The sequence below is a fragment of the Prionailurus bengalensis genome, chromosome D1 (genome assembly GCF_016509475.1).
Source record: "Prionailurus bengalensis isolate Pbe53 chromosome D1, Fcat_Pben_1.1_paternal_pri, whole genome shotgun sequence".
Taxonomy (NCBI): Eukaryota; Metazoa; Chordata; class Mammalia; order Carnivora; family Felidae; genus Prionailurus; species Prionailurus bengalensis.
The window spans coordinates 55,208,015-55,225,029 of record NC_057346.1 but is presented as its reverse complement, the minus strand read 5'-3'; the positions used below and the strand labels follow the sequence as shown (position 1 = coordinate 55,225,029).

The 17,015-nt window shown below is 56.9% G+C and overlaps 1 protein-coding gene across 3 annotated transcripts in view; it reads left to right on the top strand.

Annotated features, from left to right (window-relative positions):
- MYO7A (myosin VIIA) overlaps nt 1–17,015 on the top strand; it is an 84,431-nt gene that overhangs the window by 50,558 nt on the left and 16,858 nt on the right. For all 3 annotated transcript variants that reach the window (XR_006297381.1, XM_043580152.1, XM_043580151.1), the window contains 15 exons: nt 531–625; nt 1,797–1,881; nt 2,478–2,696; nt 3,096–3,203; nt 4,281–4,490; nt 4,854–5,057; nt 5,248–5,424; nt 5,895–5,984; nt 7,341–7,468; nt 9,654–9,780; nt 10,710–10,829; nt 11,382–11,555; nt 12,404–12,631; nt 13,961–14,131; nt 16,523–16,640. Coding sequence is in view for 2 of the 3 variants with exons in the window: in XM_043580152.1 (XP_043436087.1) it covers nt 531–625; nt 1,797–1,881; nt 2,478–2,696; nt 3,096–3,203; nt 4,281–4,490; nt 4,854–5,057; nt 5,248–5,424; nt 5,895–5,984; nt 7,341–7,468; nt 9,654–9,780; nt 10,710–10,829; nt 11,382–11,555; nt 12,404–12,631; nt 13,961–14,131; nt 16,523–16,640 (2,254 nt within the window). In the remaining variant the exon portion in view is untranslated. The remainder of the gene's footprint in view (nt 1–530; nt 626–1,796; nt 1,882–2,477; nt 2,697–3,095; nt 3,204–4,280; nt 4,491–4,853; nt 5,058–5,247; nt 5,425–5,894; nt 5,985–7,340; nt 7,469–9,653; nt 9,781–10,709; nt 10,830–11,381; nt 11,556–12,403; nt 12,632–13,960; nt 14,132–16,522; nt 16,641–17,015) is intronic.

The window sequence follows — 17,015 nt, the reverse complement described above, 5'->3', positions numbered from 1 at the left end:
TAAATGGCAGTGGTCTGGCCCAGGTCAGGCGCCCACTTGACGGAGACCTTTAGAAACGTGGGTGTGGGGGGCACCTGGGTGGCTCAGTCGGTTAAGCGTCCGACTCTTGATTTCAGCTTTGATGTCTCGGGGTCATGAGATCGAGCTCCGTGTTGGGCTCCATGCTGAGCGTGGGGCCTGCTTAGGATTCTCTCTCCTCTCTCAGCTTCTCCACTCTCACCCCATCCCCCAAAATAAATAAACATTTAGAAGAGTGGGGGCTTGGGCAGAGATGGCCATAGGGATGAAGCCAGTGTGTGAATGATAGGCTCTCTGACCCCTCCAGTCCGGTTAAGCTCCTCCTACTCCATTTGTCCCACCCTGCCGCCAGGCCTCCAGGAAACAGCCAAGAGCCGAGTCTGTGGGAGGCTGTCCTATGGGGCCAGAGCAGGGCAGGGAGCTCTGAGGGAAGGGAGGGAGGGCCTGTGTGGGGAGGGCCTCAGCCCCGGACTGTGAAGGGGAGGGCACTGCTCAGGAGCTCTGCACTCCAGGACCACCACGACATGCTGCTGGAGGTGGAACGGGACAAGGCCATCACCGACAGAGTCATCCTCCTGCAGAAAGTCATCCGGGGGTTCAAAGACAGGTAAGTGCCGGGACCAGCTCGCCCACCTCGGCTCACATACAGATGTGTGTGTGTTTGGCTTACCTCTGTGCCCCTGAATGAACACTAGGAGTAAACACACGCACACAGGAACGAGTGCGCCATGCACACGTGCCGTGCACGTGGCACATGCATGCCATGCACACGCGATCATGCTAACACCGATGAACGCACGGACACGTGACTCACACCCACCTACCTGTGCCACATACGCCCAGTGACACGGTCCACTGCCCTCCATACAAGCACACGTGGACACCCGAGGCACACGCGGACAGTCCCGTGTCTCGGGTGCCTGATGAAGTTTCCCAAAGAAGAAATTTGAGGTTTCGTAAATTACAGCGTGTGTCCCATTTTCCACGTGAGGGGCATGTGTACAGCTGTGACACTTCGCACATGGGCAGGGCTGACTCTGGAGTGTGACTGCGGCTCCACAAAAACCCACAACCTGCCCCTTTAGCAGTTCATCTGGTTACCCCCTCCCTCTCGCCATCTGCTCTTCCATGAGTTCTGTCCGTCCATCTGTCCATCCCCTCCCACAGCTGCTCATTTGCTTATGCACATCCAGATACTGTCTCGCTGACGGTCTCACACGCTGACGTACCCACCCTCCCCTTACTTACTTCTGCCGTCGGCAGACACCTGCTGTGTGATGTGTGGTCTCTTTGTCCTCCATCAGGTCAAAGGTGACTATCGTCCTATAGAAGCTGCCTCACGTGTGCAAGGGACAGCAGTGTGCTTGCTCAGAGTCTGTCAGAAGACGTGGGCTCTTGTCCCAACCTCACTGAGCCTCCCTTTCGTCATCGCTAAAATGGGGAAGTTAGTAACAAACAATGTTCACAGTGATCCAAGCTTTTAGTCTTTATCTTATTTACTTATTATTATTCATTTATTCAGTAAATACCTCCTAAATGCCTACCTTAATAGGCATATGTGACAAACTTAGGCAGGAAGAGCGTGTGTTTTTGTGTCCATTTTACGGACGAGGAAGGTGAGGCGTAGAGAAGGTATATATGCCTTTGCCCAAGGTCACGCGGCTGGGAGAGACAGAGCTGGGCTCAGCCTTACTCTCCTGATTCCAAACCCTACCAGTACCCTGGCTGCCTCTGGGCACGATTTCTCTGCTCTGACATCCTTCTGTATGCTGTTCCAGATCTAACTTCCTGAAGTTGAAAAATGCTGCCACACTGATCCAGAGGCACTGGCGGGGCCACAACTGCCGGAGGAACTATGAGCTGGTGAGCCTCCCCAGGGGGCTGCTCTTTGCCTCACGAGGCCTTTGAACCTGGCCCCATTGCCGTAGCAGCAGGACGTACCCTGCCCGGGACCTGGTTGGCCTCCTGCCACTGCCCTGGCTGGCCCCTACCCTTCCTCCAGCCCGAAGTCCAAGTCTGCTTCTTGCGGCTTTTCTCATCTAGTCAGCAAAGTTTGACACTTTTCCTCTGGAATGTTTTGATGGGTTGTGAGCACCTGGGCCATTAGCTTGGAGGAGGCTGGTGGTGGGTGTGTCACATGGGTCTCTGCAGAGCAGCCAGGCTGCAGTCCCGACCTGGGGCCGGGGAGGCAGACAGGAAGGAGACCAGCTCCTGGTCTGAGGACGGGGGTTCGTTGTGTGTGGTGGGGGGGGGGGCGCCCTCAAGGGAAGCCAAGTCCTCTTTCTAGAAAACTTCTGTCTGCGAGGAAACAGAGCTTAACTCTGGGGAGACCTAGTCCGAGAGAAGACAGAGCTTTGGGGCACGCCAGTCAGAGCGGAGCCCAGCGCGGCGACTGTCCTGTGGCCAGGGTCAGCCTGGGGTCGGGGCTGCAGGCTCCGAGCCGGTCCGTGTCCTTGCAGATGCGGCTGGGCTTCCTGCGGCTGCAGGCCCTGCACCGCTCCCGGAAGCTGCACCAGAAGTACCGCCTGGCCCGCCGGCGCATCATCGGGTTCCAGGCCCGCTGCCGCGCCTACCTGGTGCGCAAGGCCTTCCGCCACCGCCTCTGGGCCGTGCTCACCGTGCAGGCCTACGCCCGGGGCATGATCGCCCGCAGGCTGCACCGGCGCCTCAGGGCTGAGGTGAGGGCTTTCGAGTGAGTCCACAGCTCTTGTGTGCCCTGAGGGGTGCTGCTCCACCCCGGGCAGGCAGGTCCCCCCTACACCGACACCTGCAGAGGGGCCCTGGGACCATGCCTCCTGTGGGGAATGCACACAGCTGGGATCGACTCCTCATTTCCATCCTCCCAGCCAACGGCAGGGCCCGGGGCCCAGTCACTGTTGTGGTGAAGCTGGTTTGGCTTCGGGAGCCACCGATGTCCCCAACCTGCTGTGTGACCTGGGGGAGTTCCAGGTACCTCAGTTTCCCCGTCTGCCAAACTATTTGGCAGAGCCGCTCCCGGTCCCAGAACTCAGGGTGGCGCGGGCCAGAGCTGGCAGGAAGCACTGTGACGGTGCCCACGTGGCTGCCCCTTCCCTCAGTACCTGCGGCGTCTGGAGGCTGAGAAAATGCGGCTGGCAGAGGAGGAGAAGCTCCGGAAGGAGATGAGCGCCAAGAAGGCCAAGGAGGAGGCCGAACGCAAGCATCAGGTGAGCTGAGTGGCCCAGACCTCAGATGTCCATTCGCTGGTTCAACAGCACTGGCGATTTGCCCTCTGTCCACACAGCCTGCCTTCATCCGTGCACTGGGTGCTTGGTCCCGTGCCAGGCCTGAGGACAAGGGGCCGTGGCTCCAGAGTAAGAGGCGCCATGCCCATCACCTTTTCTAGCTGGGAGATAACAAGGATAAAAAGCCAGAGCCGGAGCGAGAGCTCCCAGTACGGGAGCCTCCGCCGCATGGGGCTGCTGAGTGCTTGAAATGGCAAGGGCTCTAAGTGTAAAATATATACTAGCTTCTGAAGACAGTAAAAAGAAGGAACGTGAAGTATTTCAGTACTATTTTCTAAATATTAATTACGTATTGACATATTTTAGAACTATTGGGTTAAATAAAAATATATACGTGTTTTTTTATTTGCAAGAGAGCGAGAGAGCTCACGAGAGGGGGAGGGGGCAGAGGGAGAGAAAGAGAATCTTAAGCAGGCTCCACACTCAGCATAGAGCCCGAAGTGGGGCTCGATCCCATGACCCTGGAATCATGACCTGAGCTGAAATCCAAGAGTTGGACACTCAACCGACTGAGCCACCCAGGCACCCCTAAAATATATTGTTAAAATAGATTTCGCCTATTTCTTTTTACTGTTTTGAATAAAGCTACTCCATTCAGGGCTCGCATTATATTTCTATTGGACAGCGCTGGTCTAGAACCTCAACCCAACAGCTGTGGGATTTCCGGGTTGGTGTGGTCCCCTCCGGCGGGGGAGGGATGAGCAGGCTTCCTGGAAGAGGTGGTTCCCAGCTAAGCCCTGACGGGCAGGCAGGATTACTCTGGACTTGTCTCAAGGCTTCTCTGTGGCCCAGTGCTGGGCATCTGTCTGCACTGGATTCTGAGGGCTGGGCGGGGTGGGGCTGAGGATAGAGAGGCTGGAGGCTCAGTCCTTCCCAGCAGTCAGGAGGGCCCGGGGGGAGGCCGGGACTGAGGCCTGGCAGCTGCGGGGGCTCTCTGGGGCTCCCTGAGGAGGGCGTGCTCCCTGAGGCAGTCTCCTCTGTTTCCTCTTAAACTCTCAGGAGCGCCTGGCCCAATTGGCCCGTGAGGATGCAGAGCGGGAGCTGAAGGAGAAGGAGGAGGCTCGGCGCAAGAAGGAGCTCCTGGAGCAGATGGAGAGAGCCCGCCATGAGCCCATCAACCACTCGGACATGGTGGACAAGATGTTTGGCTTCTTGGGGACTTCAGGCGGCCTGCCAGGCCAGGAGGGCCAAGCACCTAGTGGCTTCGAGGTACCAGGCTGGGGACAGGCCTTCCGTCCTTTTGTGCCTGTTTGCCTTAAAGTCCCCCTGACCCTTGGGCACAAAGGGCAGCAGTAAGACATGTGGCCCATGCAGCCCCTGACCTGTCCGGCCAGCAGCTCGCCATGCAGACTTGGGCCAGTCACTGTCCCTCTCCAGGCCCAACTTTTATTCATTCACAAACTTGTATTCATCCGTGTACTGAGGACCTACCACGTGCCAGACTCTGTTTGGGCAACGGGATGGCAGTGTTCCACCCTGTGGAGGAAGAGCTGGCCCCACAGGGACAGGTTGGGGGGCCGCAGGGCCAGCCCGAGTCTGGTCTGTGGCAGGGAACCTCTCTGGCTTCCTCAGGACCTGGAGCGCGGGCGCAGGGAGATGGTGGAGGAGGACCTGGACGCAGCCCTGCCCTTGCCTGACGAGGATGAGGAGGACCTCTCTGAGTATAAATTCGCCAAGTTCGCCGCCACCTACTTCCAGGGCACGACCACACACACCTATACCCGGCGGCCGCTCAGGCAGCCGCTGCTGTACCACGATGATGAGGGCGACCAGCTGGTGAGGGCTGGGGCTGCGCGGGCGCCCAGATGGCAGGTCCCCGGGGGTGGGACTAGGGCTGACTTCACCCTGGTACCCCGGGCCCCGTAGCCCTCCTGTGGCCCTCTCCAGCCCTCTCCCCAGACCCCCAGGCCATGTTCATGGTTCAGCAGTACCCTGTGCCCGTGCCCCCTGACACGCTCTGCCCCAGGCGGCCCTGGCGGTCTGGATCACCATCCTGCGCTTCATGGGGGACCTCCCTGAGCCCAAGTACCACACCGCCATGAGTGACGGCAGTGAGAAGATCCCTGTGATGACTAAGATTTACGAGACCCTGGGCAAGAAGACCTACAAGAGGGAGCTGCAGGCCCTGCAGGGCGAGGGGGAGGTGAGGCCCAGCTACCACCCCCCCAACCCCCCGTTCATCCGTGTCCCTCCCAGGCCAGTAGGGAGGGCCGCCCGCATCCCCATCCTCAGGGTTCTCAGCAGAAGGAGCCCTTAAAATTTGCCTCTGCCTCACCTCCCTGACCCCCACTATCCTCTGTCCCCTTGTGGGAACAAATGTGTGAACGTTTTGTAAACTGTAAGGCGTGGATCGTGATTGAATGAGGCCAGGTGGCAGAACCAACGGCCTTGCAGTCAGAGCCAGCACCAGTACTGACTCACTGGGAGGCACTGGGCAGGCGCCCGCACTTTTCTGGGTCTCTGTTTTCCCATCATTAGCTGGCTGGTGGGGGCAGTGTGGACGTAAATGTCAGTGTGGAGGCGCACAACCCGCTAGCCATAGCTCCGTTGTCAACTGCTCTCATCCTTACTTTGGGCCCAGGTGCTTGACCCTGACCCCTGTTTGTCGTGCAGGCCCAGCTACCTGAGGGGCAGAAGAAGAGCAGCATGAGGCACAAGCTGGTGCACTTGACCCTGAAGAAGAAGTCCAAACTGACAGAGGAGGTTAGACCAGACCCTGGGCTGCCTTAGGAGGCCCAGGGTGGGGCAAGACTGAGCTGGGGGGACCACGGGGAGTGGGAAAGGGAGCAGATGTGGCCTGTTCCCAGGGGCTTGGGCTGGACCGTGTCGGGGGTTAGTGGGCAGGCTGGAGTGCAAAGTAGAGGGCGGGGAGCATAGGCTGGGGCCGGATCAGGCAGGGCTTCCCAGAAGAGGAGACTGGAGAGCTGGGGAGGGTGAGAGGCAGATGGCGAGAGGGAGGACATTTCCTGCCAGGGCAGGGACCCGTTGCATTTGACCCAAGGACCTTTCAGATGCCTCAAACTTCTCTGTGAGTGGGCATGCCCATGGGCATTAACAGTAACAGTTTGTTTGAACTCTGTCACCTCGCTTTTGTTGAGCAGCACCGCCCTGGCCCTGTGCTCCAGGAATGTGCAGGCTGGGAGAGCAGCAGACACAGGCATTTACAGCACAGGGGGACTGGCTCCCACGTGTCCCTACATTTGCACACATCAGTCCCTCTGCCTAAAGTTCTCCTTCTCTGCCTGGGAGTCACCTCCTCCAGGAAGCCTGCCCAGGCCCCTCTACAGTAGACTCAGGCTCCTCCTCAGGGCTTCCCTAGCCTGCTTTGCCGCTGCCACTGTCCTCTTCCCCACCTGAGGCTCAAATCCAGTCCTATAGCCACGTAGCCCCAGATTGGAATCCTGGCTCCGCCGCTGGGTATCCGAAAGGCCCAAAGGGGGAAATGCCTGCCTTTTCCTGGGTTCCTGAGAGGATGGCATGGGATGATACCTGTGGGTGCCCCATAGACGTGAGGATCTCCTGCGCCTTCCCGCCGGCAGGGGCATGTTCCTGCCACTCCCTGCTCTCGCTCCGGGACTCTGGGCAGGGTGCAGGTTGGCACGGTGGGCTGTGTGGAACCAGAGAGGAGAAACACGTCCGTAAGAACCCAGGCTTGGGGCTGTTCACAGGGAACTGGGCGGTTGGAACCCAGGGTGTGTATTCTGGCTGTCAGGGTTGTGTGGAGAGATTGGGGTCCCGCTACGAGTCAGAAGAGCAGGTCCCTGTCCTGGCTGAAAGGGCTTCCCTGGGGTAGGGAGTGGAGGGTGGTATTAAGGAGACTGCAGAGGAACCTTGTCCCCAGTGTGTGGCACCAGGCCAGTGCTGCCCAGCTGTCTGGACCCGTCAGCTCTGCACAGGGCGGGGGTAGGACAGGGCTGGGGCTCTCACGGTGGTGGGGAGCCAGCTCATGTGGCCATTCTCAGGATCTGCTCTCCAGGGGAGTGGGAAGACTCAGACATGAGGCAGGGCCCCTCACTTGACCCTGCCTGGGTCAAGCCTCGTCCCCTCCCTCTGGCCCAGGTGACCAAGAGGCTGCATGACGGGGAGTCCACTGTGCAGGGCAATAGCATGCTGGAGGACCGGCCCACATCCAACCTGGAGAAGCTGCACTTCATCATCGGCAATGGCATCCTGCGGCCAGCGCTCCGGTCAGTGCCTGAGGAGCGGCTAGTGGGAGGCATCCCACAGTCTGTGGAGTGCGGAGGCCCTGAAAGGCTTTTGGTGGCTGAGTTGTGGCTTTGTCACCTTGGTAACAGATTAAGCCGAACAGGCCTGGGGTTAGCTCTGCTGCTAGCTAGTCATGTGACCTTGATAGAGTTGTTTCATCTCCTGAGCCTCAGTTTCTTCATCTGTGAAGAGGGAATAATAGTCACACTTACCTAATAGGCTTATGGGCAGATCAAACTCGGGAGAGTGTGTAAGATAGGACCCACGTAGCAGGCACTTGGTAAATGGCAAGGCACCTGTTGTGCTCATTACCTGATGCATCTTCTGCCTATTCCTTATATTCTTATAACCTATTCCTGCCAGCTCACCTTTGGTGCACCCAACCCAGGCCTGTGTGCAGGGTTACCGTGGTTAGCATGCCTGGGAATCCCATGAGTGCCTTCTTCCCCGCCCAGGCCCGGGAAAGGTCTTTGTTCGGGTCCCTGGGGTGTTGGGGAGGAGATGGGATGATCCAAGAGTAACAAGGAGCAATAAAGGAATCAAGTCTGCTAGGTCAGTGGAGGGAAGACAGGACTTTTTGAGGACTCTATCTGCACCAGATGGTCGGTTAGGAGACCCGACCCCATGAACTCATGCATGCTGGCTGGGAGGGCGGCAGGATGAGGCTGGGTGGGGCGTTGAGCCCATTTGACCAATGGGAAAACTGAGGTCCGGACAGGGGAAGAGACTTGCCAGGGATCACTAGCCTCCCAGACTTCCTGCCTTCCAGTCAGGCATCTTTTCATTGCTGCTGGAGGCCAGGGACTACCTCACCAGAGGTAGTCAGGGACCCAGGGCCACCTGCCTCCAGCAAGGAAGGGTAGCTGTCCAAGGTGTGTTGAAAGGGCAAGAATCTGCCTCCTAGTTATCTCACCATCAGACCTAAAGGTGTCAGTCCTAGAGAACATAGTGCCAGGAGCCCTGAGCCAAGAGGCAGAAGCCTGGGTGTGGCGTCTCTGAGGGCCCATGGCCAACCCCTGCCTTCTCTTGGCCTTGGCTCCTAGCTGTAGGTGAGAAAGTCTTTACTGGTCTGTGATGAGATGGGAAAAATAAGGAAGTTTCTAAATCTAAATCTGATTTATTTAAAGGACTGTTCTTTGTTCTGAGATTTTTACCCTTTCTACTTTTTGAATATTAATATTACATTTGTTTTACGACATAACGGTGATACAGATAGCGGGAAGATTGTGTTATCGTGTGTTTTAAACGACCTTATTTGCCATGGTAAAAAGTTAGCAACCTCAGAATTAATTTTGAAGTGACACTGGCCTCTGAAGATCGGGCACCACTGAGTGGGATTATCCATCCTTCTCTGCCCAGTCCCGCCCTTCTGAGAGGGAAGAGCAGCAGTGCCCCCTGGTGGTCACTTTGTCATCGAGGTCCTGTCCTTGGCCCTGAACAGGCAGGCAACAGCTAGCATTTATTCACTGTGCCAGGTGCTTTATAAGCAAGCCTTGGCTCATTTTTTCTTCACAGAAATCTTGTAAAGAAGGTATTATAGTTTTCCTTTAAAATGAAAACAAAAAAACTACCTTCATTGCTTTGATCTGATTACAAAAGTAATACAAGGCCGCTTAAATACTGTATTCAAACATTACAGAAATATCTCAAGGGTAAGTCAAATCCCCTGCCCATTCCATCTCCCGGAGAAACTCCCCAGATGGGTTGGCTGTTTCTGCCCTTCTGGTTGCCATCAGTAGAAATTGTACCTGCTGTCATGACTGTGGGAGGGATGCAGAGAGGTGAACTCCCCTGGCCAGGCCACCCAGCTGGTGAGGGACAAGGAAGGGAGGGAGCCTGGACTTCTCATCAAAGTGATCACCGGTGGCTGTGGCTGCTGTGCCCCAGAACAGGATGTGCGCCATGCTCTGGATCATGGGGCCCTGACTGCGGATCTGGATTAGAGTCAGGAACATGCTTCGTGCCTGATGAGCCTGACTCCAAAGCAAGGCCCTCTTCACTGGCTCCGCAGAGCCTTGGGCTCAGCCTTCCCCAGTCGGCCCCACGCAGCCTCCTCGTGGGTGGTCTGGGGCAAGCAGGAGGGGACAAGATCGGGTGTCTCACCTGTAGCCGGGAGGGGCCGGGCTCATTTCTGACGCAGTCTCCCTTCCTTGCTGCCCCACCCAGGGATGAGATCTACTGCCAGATCAGCAAGCAGCTCACTCACAACCCCTCCAAGAGCAGCTATGCCCGAGGCTGGATCCTCGTGTCTCTCTGTGTGGGCTGCTTTGCTCCCTCGGAGAAGTTTGTTAAGGTAGGGAGGCGTAGGGAGGCATGGGCCTCCTGCGGCGGGAAGGGTATCAGAGGTGAGAGCAAGGGGAAGAAGCTCAGCGGGGCTTGGCAATGAGGCCTCGCCTGGGCCTCGCCTGTCCTCTCAGGCCTCCGGCTCCCGCTGGCTTCTTCCTGGCCCTCCTCCCGGGCTCCCAGCCCTTCCCTCTGTTCTCCCTTGAGCCACGTTTTATTTATGAGGAGACTAAATTTGACAACAGCGTCTCCTGGACCCTCCACTTATGGTCTTGGAGAAGGCACTTTGGTTGATTTCAGGCCACTTCTTTTTAAGTTTTTTTTTTTCATTGTTTATTTTTGAGACGGCGCGTGCACAAGTGAGGGAGGGGCAGAGAGAGGGGGAGACACAGAATCCGAGGCAGGCTCCAGGCTCTGAGCTGTCAGCACCGAGTCCAATGAGGGCCTTGAACTCATGAACCATGAGATCATGACCTGCGCCCAAGTCAGACGCTTAACAGACTTAGCCACCCAGGTGCCCCTCAGGCCGCTCTTTTGACTGTGCCAGGCCCTGGGCACTGGGGACACAGAGGCAGAGCAGGTGACAGACAGCAGGACCGACCAAGCTGGTCAGTGCTGTGAGGAGGAAAGCGCTGGCCGAGTGGGGGAGTCAGGGAGGTGGCCCCTGGAAAAAAGAGAAGCAGTTAGACTAGGTGAAGAGAGGGGGTATGGCGTGTGGGGTGAGTCAGGAGGCGTGGCTGAGACTGAACAGGGTCAGAATATGGCGGCCTTGCTGCCAGCCTGAGATACATGGACTTGATCCCAAGGGCGGTGGGGCTTAGCCCCGGAGGATGTGGCTGGCCGGGTCTTGAGCAGGTCCTGAGTGTGGGTAGAAGGGCTGGAAGTAGGAGACCTGGTGAGGCCAGAGTGGAGGCCCCTCAGCTGGCCCTCTGTCTACAGTACCTGCGGAACTTCATCCACGGGGGACCGCCTGGCTATGCTCCCTACTGTGAGGAGCGGCTCAGGAGGACCTTTGTCAATGGGACCCGGACACAGCCTCCTAGCTGGTTGGAGCTACAGGTGTGGCCCCCCACCCTACCCAGGCATGCGAGTGTGTATGTGCGTGTGCATGTTTGTGTATCCCCAGTGCACTCCAGTGCCCCAGAAACATCCCCCGCTTTAGGAGTCTATGGTTCTTCAAGCACCCACCATCAAGTTTGGGATTCCCAGGCCTATTGGGACAGGAAAACACCCAATGGATGATTGACTCCCATCTGCTGGTTTTATGGTCGGATGGGGGTTTCCTCTGTGTCTTAATAGCTTCCTCTGTAACCTAGCAATAATGATCCTCATTTCACAGGGTCTTCTGATGGTTGTATGAAGTGAGGGCAGAAGCCCCTGGTTTGTGGCAGTGCCCAGCCTCAGGGGCTGTAAAGGTTCCATCAGGGCAGGGAACACTGCAGGGTCCTCTGGGCCCCTGTGACCAGGCACAGGCGATGTCCTGGTGGGATGCTGGGGTCTGAGGCTCTGGGGCAGGTCTAAAACCCTAGGGAGCAGGGAGCCAGGAACCCAGAGGGCATGAACTGGTTTGAAGTGAAAAGCTTCTCACAAACACTTTTTGGTCATTTTCAGGCCACTAAGTCCAAGAAGCCCATCATGTTGCCTGTGACCTTCATGGATGGGACCACCAAGACCCTGCTGACCGACTCGGCGACCACGGCCAAGGAGCTCTGCAATGCGCTGGCTGACAAGATCTCGCTCAAGGACCGCTTTGGGTTCTCCCTCTACATTGCCCTGTTTGATAAGGTACGGCCGCCCCGCAGGGCCCCCTCCTGGCGCCACCCCGGCTCCCGTTCTGGTGCTGCCATGTACTGGCTCGGGCAATCTCGTGCAGTTACTTACCTTCCAGAGTGCGGTTTCCTCTCAGCTAGTGGTGACTCCGCCTCTGCCCAATTCATTAGGACTGTGGAGGGCACCTAAAAACCGGGCGGTACGGTGGAGATTGAAACCCAGAGCTCACTTCTGTTGTATATACCTGGGCCCATTCAACCCTCCCCTGGCGCTAGGGAAGAAGCATGGCAGAGACAGGCTGGAGGTGCGCACGAAGCCACTTAGCTAGATTCCATTTTCTCATTTGCAAATGGGAACAGACTTTTTTTTTTTTTTTTTCAGGTTTCCATGGTAGTTTCCTTTCACCTGTTAGTGACCACCTGAAGTATGTGCCTCCCTGGGCACATCTGGGCCTAGAGCCTTCTCCGCTGGGCTGGGCCTGGGGGTGGGTGATTGCACCTCCACACTCAGACATGTCACATGCAGCAGATGTGCCCCCCACCCACCTGCCCCATCCCGGCAGGTCCAGGGACATTTGCCTGGACTTTTCTCACCTACAGATACCTCCTTGTTTTCAGTGACCGTCCATCAGAGTTTCACACAAGGCTTACACTAGGAAATGGGAACACTTGTGTGGCTGTGCTGACTCAGACCCCATGTCAGGGCCCTGAGATCCCGTTCTGGTCTGCTTCCTGGGTGACCGGGACATGTCCCTGCCCCTCTCTGAGCCTCGGTTTTCCATTCGAATGAGAACAGCTGGCATGGCTGATGGCTCTTTATAAGGCCTTTCTTGCTTGCTCACCTTTCCATCCCTGCACCTGCAGGTGTCCTCCCTGGGCAGTGGCAGTGACCATGTCATGGATGCCATCTCCCAGTGTGAGCAGTATGCCAAGGAGCAGGGTGCCCAGGAACGCAATGCCCCCTGGAGGCTCTTCTTCCGCAAAGAGGTCTTCACGCCCTGGCACAACCCCTCAGAAGACAACGTGGCCACCAACCTCATCTACCAGCAGGTGGTGCGAGGGGTCAAGTTCGGGGAGTACAGGTGTGAGAAGGTGAGTGACTGCAAATCTCGGCTCACAGCCCTCTGTTTTCCAAATTTGGGGCGAATGTTACTGTCTGTACCCACCATTAGCTTATGTGGAGGTTAGCCTGATTGAGGCTTCTTCTGGATTAACACTACCTGTAGGAACAAAGGCTTTGAAGAATAGCGTGACTCTGTGGTGATGGTGCACGGTATGGAGTATGTGCTTCAGAACTTGCTGTATTGTTCTGAGTTAGTCTAGAAAACTCTGTGCTGAAGGAGTAAGAGATCTGCTTATTTAGACCAGAGTTTGCAAACGCATATTCTCTTAGTCTCCTCTTAGGGACAGGAGTGATGTGGAGAGACTCGTGTCACGTTATTTTATCTTTGATGACGGTGATGATGGTTCTCACGGTACCTATGATTCTGTTGGTGATTATGATGGAGGAATAAAGATGGAGAGGATGGAAATGAACAGGGCGGTTGTTGGTGGTGGAGATGGTGCTGAGGGTAGTGGCAATGATGATGATGGTGTCGGTGACGGTGGGTTGGTGGCCCAGGATAGTGCTAGGTTGGTGATGGTGACAATAGTGGTGTTGTTGGAGACGATGGTGGTGTTGATGGCGGTAATGGTGGTGGTGACGATCATGGCGATGTTGGTGTTGGTGAGCTGATATTCAGGCAGAATGCATTCTTAGTACAGCTATATCGGTTGTTCAAATTCTGAGAAGCTTTGAACTGGTTGGAAAACACTACTGCCTTCAAGACACCCAAGAGCCTTTTCCTACTGCCCCCTCTGCTGAAGCCCTGGCGAGCCCCGGGCAGACATCACTAGGGCTGATGTTCACCACCCCAGGCAGAGAAAGGGCAAATGGCCAGTACCCATCATCCGGCCTTCTGAAGCCTTTGCAGCATGGCCGACTTGTTCACTACTTGGACTATCCCAGGGTGGGGTCGTGATGGTGATGGAGATGGTAATGGTGATGCCTGCCCCTCACTCTGACAGAACCAGCGGTGCCCAGGTCCCCCATTCTCCAGGGAAGACTGTCAGCTCTAGCCACTCACCAGGCTGGGAATGTGGTGGCTGACCCATTACCGATGGGCTGGCTGGCTCTCTGGGTCAGCTCGTGTGCCTCTGTGCTGGTGCTGGGAGACCCAGGAGAAGGCAGGGATGTGACCCTGCCCATAGGGAGCTCATGGTTCCCCCAAGCAGATAAGAACTTCTGGGGAATCAGTGAGAATGGAATTTTCCAAAGGCCGGAGTCAACAGCTAGAGGAGGCAGGGCTCTGAGGGCTTCAGTGGTCTGGAAGGGCTTCCCGAGGGTGTGTGAACAGCACCTTCCTCCCCCTCCCTACCTAGGAGGATGACCTGGCCGAGCTGGCCTCCCAGCAGTACTTTGTGGACTATGGCTCCGAGATGATCCTGGAGCGCCTCCTAAACCTCGTGCCCACCTACATCCCTGACCGTGAGATCACACCCCTGAAGACACTTGAGAAGTGGGCCCAGCTGGCCATTGCTGCCCACAAGAAGGTAGGAGGGCAGGGCGGGGTCTTGGAGGAGGGGCTCTCTGGTGACATGCGTCTGCCCACAGGGCTGCTGGGAGACGGGATGGCAGCCTCAACCTCCTGCCTCCCAAGCAGCCTGTCTCCACCATGGACGTCGGTTCACTCGTGTCTTAGGCTGTCTACTCTGGGCTGGTGCCAGGGATGCAGAGATGGATCATACCTGATCCTTCAGCTTCATGAGGGAAACTATGGGTCCATGGATATTGGGGTCCCCTGGTCCGGCAGCAGCCGCTTGCTAGAGCTGCAGCTCAGGAGTGTTGGCACCTGCTGGAAGAGCTTCTAGCAAGTGTATCCTCCTTTCTGCCGAAAAGAACTCCGGCCCAACTTCCTGCCTGGGGAACTTTAGATACAGAGCCCCCTCAACCCCCTTGCTTGAGGCCCCAGGCCCATAACCAGCCCCAAGTAGCTCTCTTCCAAGCCGAGGGGCCTGCTGCCCAAGTAGAGGAGGGGTGGCCTGGCCGCTGAGGGGGACGGATGGGCCCCCCTGCCTCCTGGCCGTGGTTGTGGAAGAGCAGAGTCATCTTGGCACACGAGTTGCCGGGTTGGGGGCTCCACAGACCAGCAGTCTCTCACCCCTCTAGACCACACGGCCTCTTCCCTGCCCCAGGCGCCCCATGCACTTCTCCCACCCTACTCTTTGCCTTCCCTGGCGAGCTGCCCACAAGCCTCCACTCCGCCCTGAACCCGCCCTGCGCCCTCTCTACATCCAGGCCTGGCTCCCCTGCCAGCCCCCCTCTCCAACCCCCCCCCCCCCCCCCCCCCCCCCCCCCCCGCAGAAGAGATGCGTGTTTTCCCTCTACCCCTCTGTCTGTCCGGGCAACTTCCTGTCCCTCATCCCTCCCACCCTGCCAGCTGCTGAAGCCCATCCATTCCACGTTGCAAACAGCTTCCGTCTCTGCCGTTACCCGGGCCTCCTCGGTGTTCGCTGCCATCATGCACGCGGCATGTGGCATGTTCTGGGTTGGGTGCCATTGTTCGTTAACTTGTTCTGCTTTGGGTGAGTACAGTCAGGCACAGTACTGAGCCCTGGGGGTGCAGCTGTGAAGCAGACAGAGTTGGGCTCTGCCCCTGGAGCCCACACCTAAGCTATAGCTGTGTCTCTCCCTTGGACCAGAGCCTGTTGGCCTGTGGGTCCCCAGATCCCCGGGCCAGTCTTCTCGCAGAGTGCACATATATACATGGCTTTTAGAGTCAGAGTGGTAAAAACATTTGGGGACAATTTCAAACTTGTGGAGAAGCTGCAAGTTCAAGAACCTAGAACTGTATACCGCACCCCCCCCCCCCCCACTTCACCCAGACTCACTGGTTGGTAACATTGTTGCCACATTTGCTTTATGATCCCTTCTCTTTGCATGTGGGCGTGCATTTCTTCTGAACCTTTTGAGATTAGGCTGGAGACATGAAGCCCCTTATCCCCTAATGCTCTCTGCTCCTGGGAGGGCTCTGCTTCTGGTCCTCTCAGTGCCTGGCACACACATGGGTCTTTGCCCATGTTTGTGTCTATAGCTGATAAGTACCATGAGTTCAAGTTGATACATCCAGTTCTGCTCCAACACCACCGAGTTCTTAATAGGGCTCCGAGGGATATTTTTTTTTTTTTAAATTTTTTTTTTTTCAACGTTTATTTATTTTTGGGACAGAGAGAGACAGAGCATGAACGGGGGAGGGGCAGAGAGAGAGGGAGACACAGAATCGGAAACAGGCTCCAGGCTCTGAGCCATCAGCCCAGAGCCTGACGCGGGGCTCGAACTCCCGGACCGCGAGATCGTGACCTGGCTGAAGTCGGACGCTTAACCGACTGCGCCACCCAGGCGCCCCCCGAGGGATATTTTTAGATAGTAAAATGCCAGTGCTTTGGTTTCTTGCCAGCAGCATTGCATTATCCCCTGGCCTCTCCAACCCTTCCCTGCGCTCCCGTCTTCATGACTCCCGGGTTCACCTGTCAACTTCTGCCAACAGCCCAGTCTTGCAGTGGCTGCCTTGCCTACACTTCTATGTGACCTGGCTCTCACAGGCCCGTTCCCCACTCCCTCTCCCTGGTCCAGTACACACACCTCTGTTTAGCCACACACGTCCCTGTTCCCCAGATGTCTCCCACTCACCCTTGACTCTGGGTGTTGCATGCATGCTGGGCAGAATTGTGGGCTTTTCTGTCACTGCTGAATTGGGAGCTCTCTGCGGGTGGGACTTGTGGAGTGATGGGGGTGGCTGCGGGCTGATGGGGTAGAGTGGAGCGTGGTGCACAGGAGGACACCATAGCTCCAGGGCTGTTCCTGGCTTGGGGGCATGAACATGGGATTTTTCCAGACAGAGCTTATCTGATGGTTTTTCTCTCCTGTCCATCCCCACCCCCCAGGGGATTTATGCCCAGAGGAGAACTGATGCCCAGAAGGTCAAAGAGGATGTGGTCAATTATGCCCGTTTCAAGTGGCCCTTGCTCTTCTCCAGGTTTTATGAAGCCTACAAATTCTCAGGTACCTCCTCAGCCTTCCCGCCTCCCAGTCTTTCTCGAGGCCCTCTCCCCTCCCTCCCTCTGTGGCTCCAGCCCACAGCAGAAGGAGGGGAACAGCCCAAACCAGACTCCCCAGCCAGCCAGGCTCCTGCCTGCAGCGTTGCTTGGTCCTTCCAGATCGATCCACAGAGTGGGTCCTGCCTCCCCGCAGTCCAAGTGCTCAGCAACACTCTGGGTTAAACAACTGAATGACTATTAAGATAGTTAAAACGCCTACTCTGTACGGAAGAAGGTGGCCCGGAGTATGGGCTGGGCTGGCTCTGCAGCTGAGCATGGAGGTCATGGGCCCAAACCCACGCAGGCTGTTGGCTCAGACATCCTGAGGTCCTAATTACTA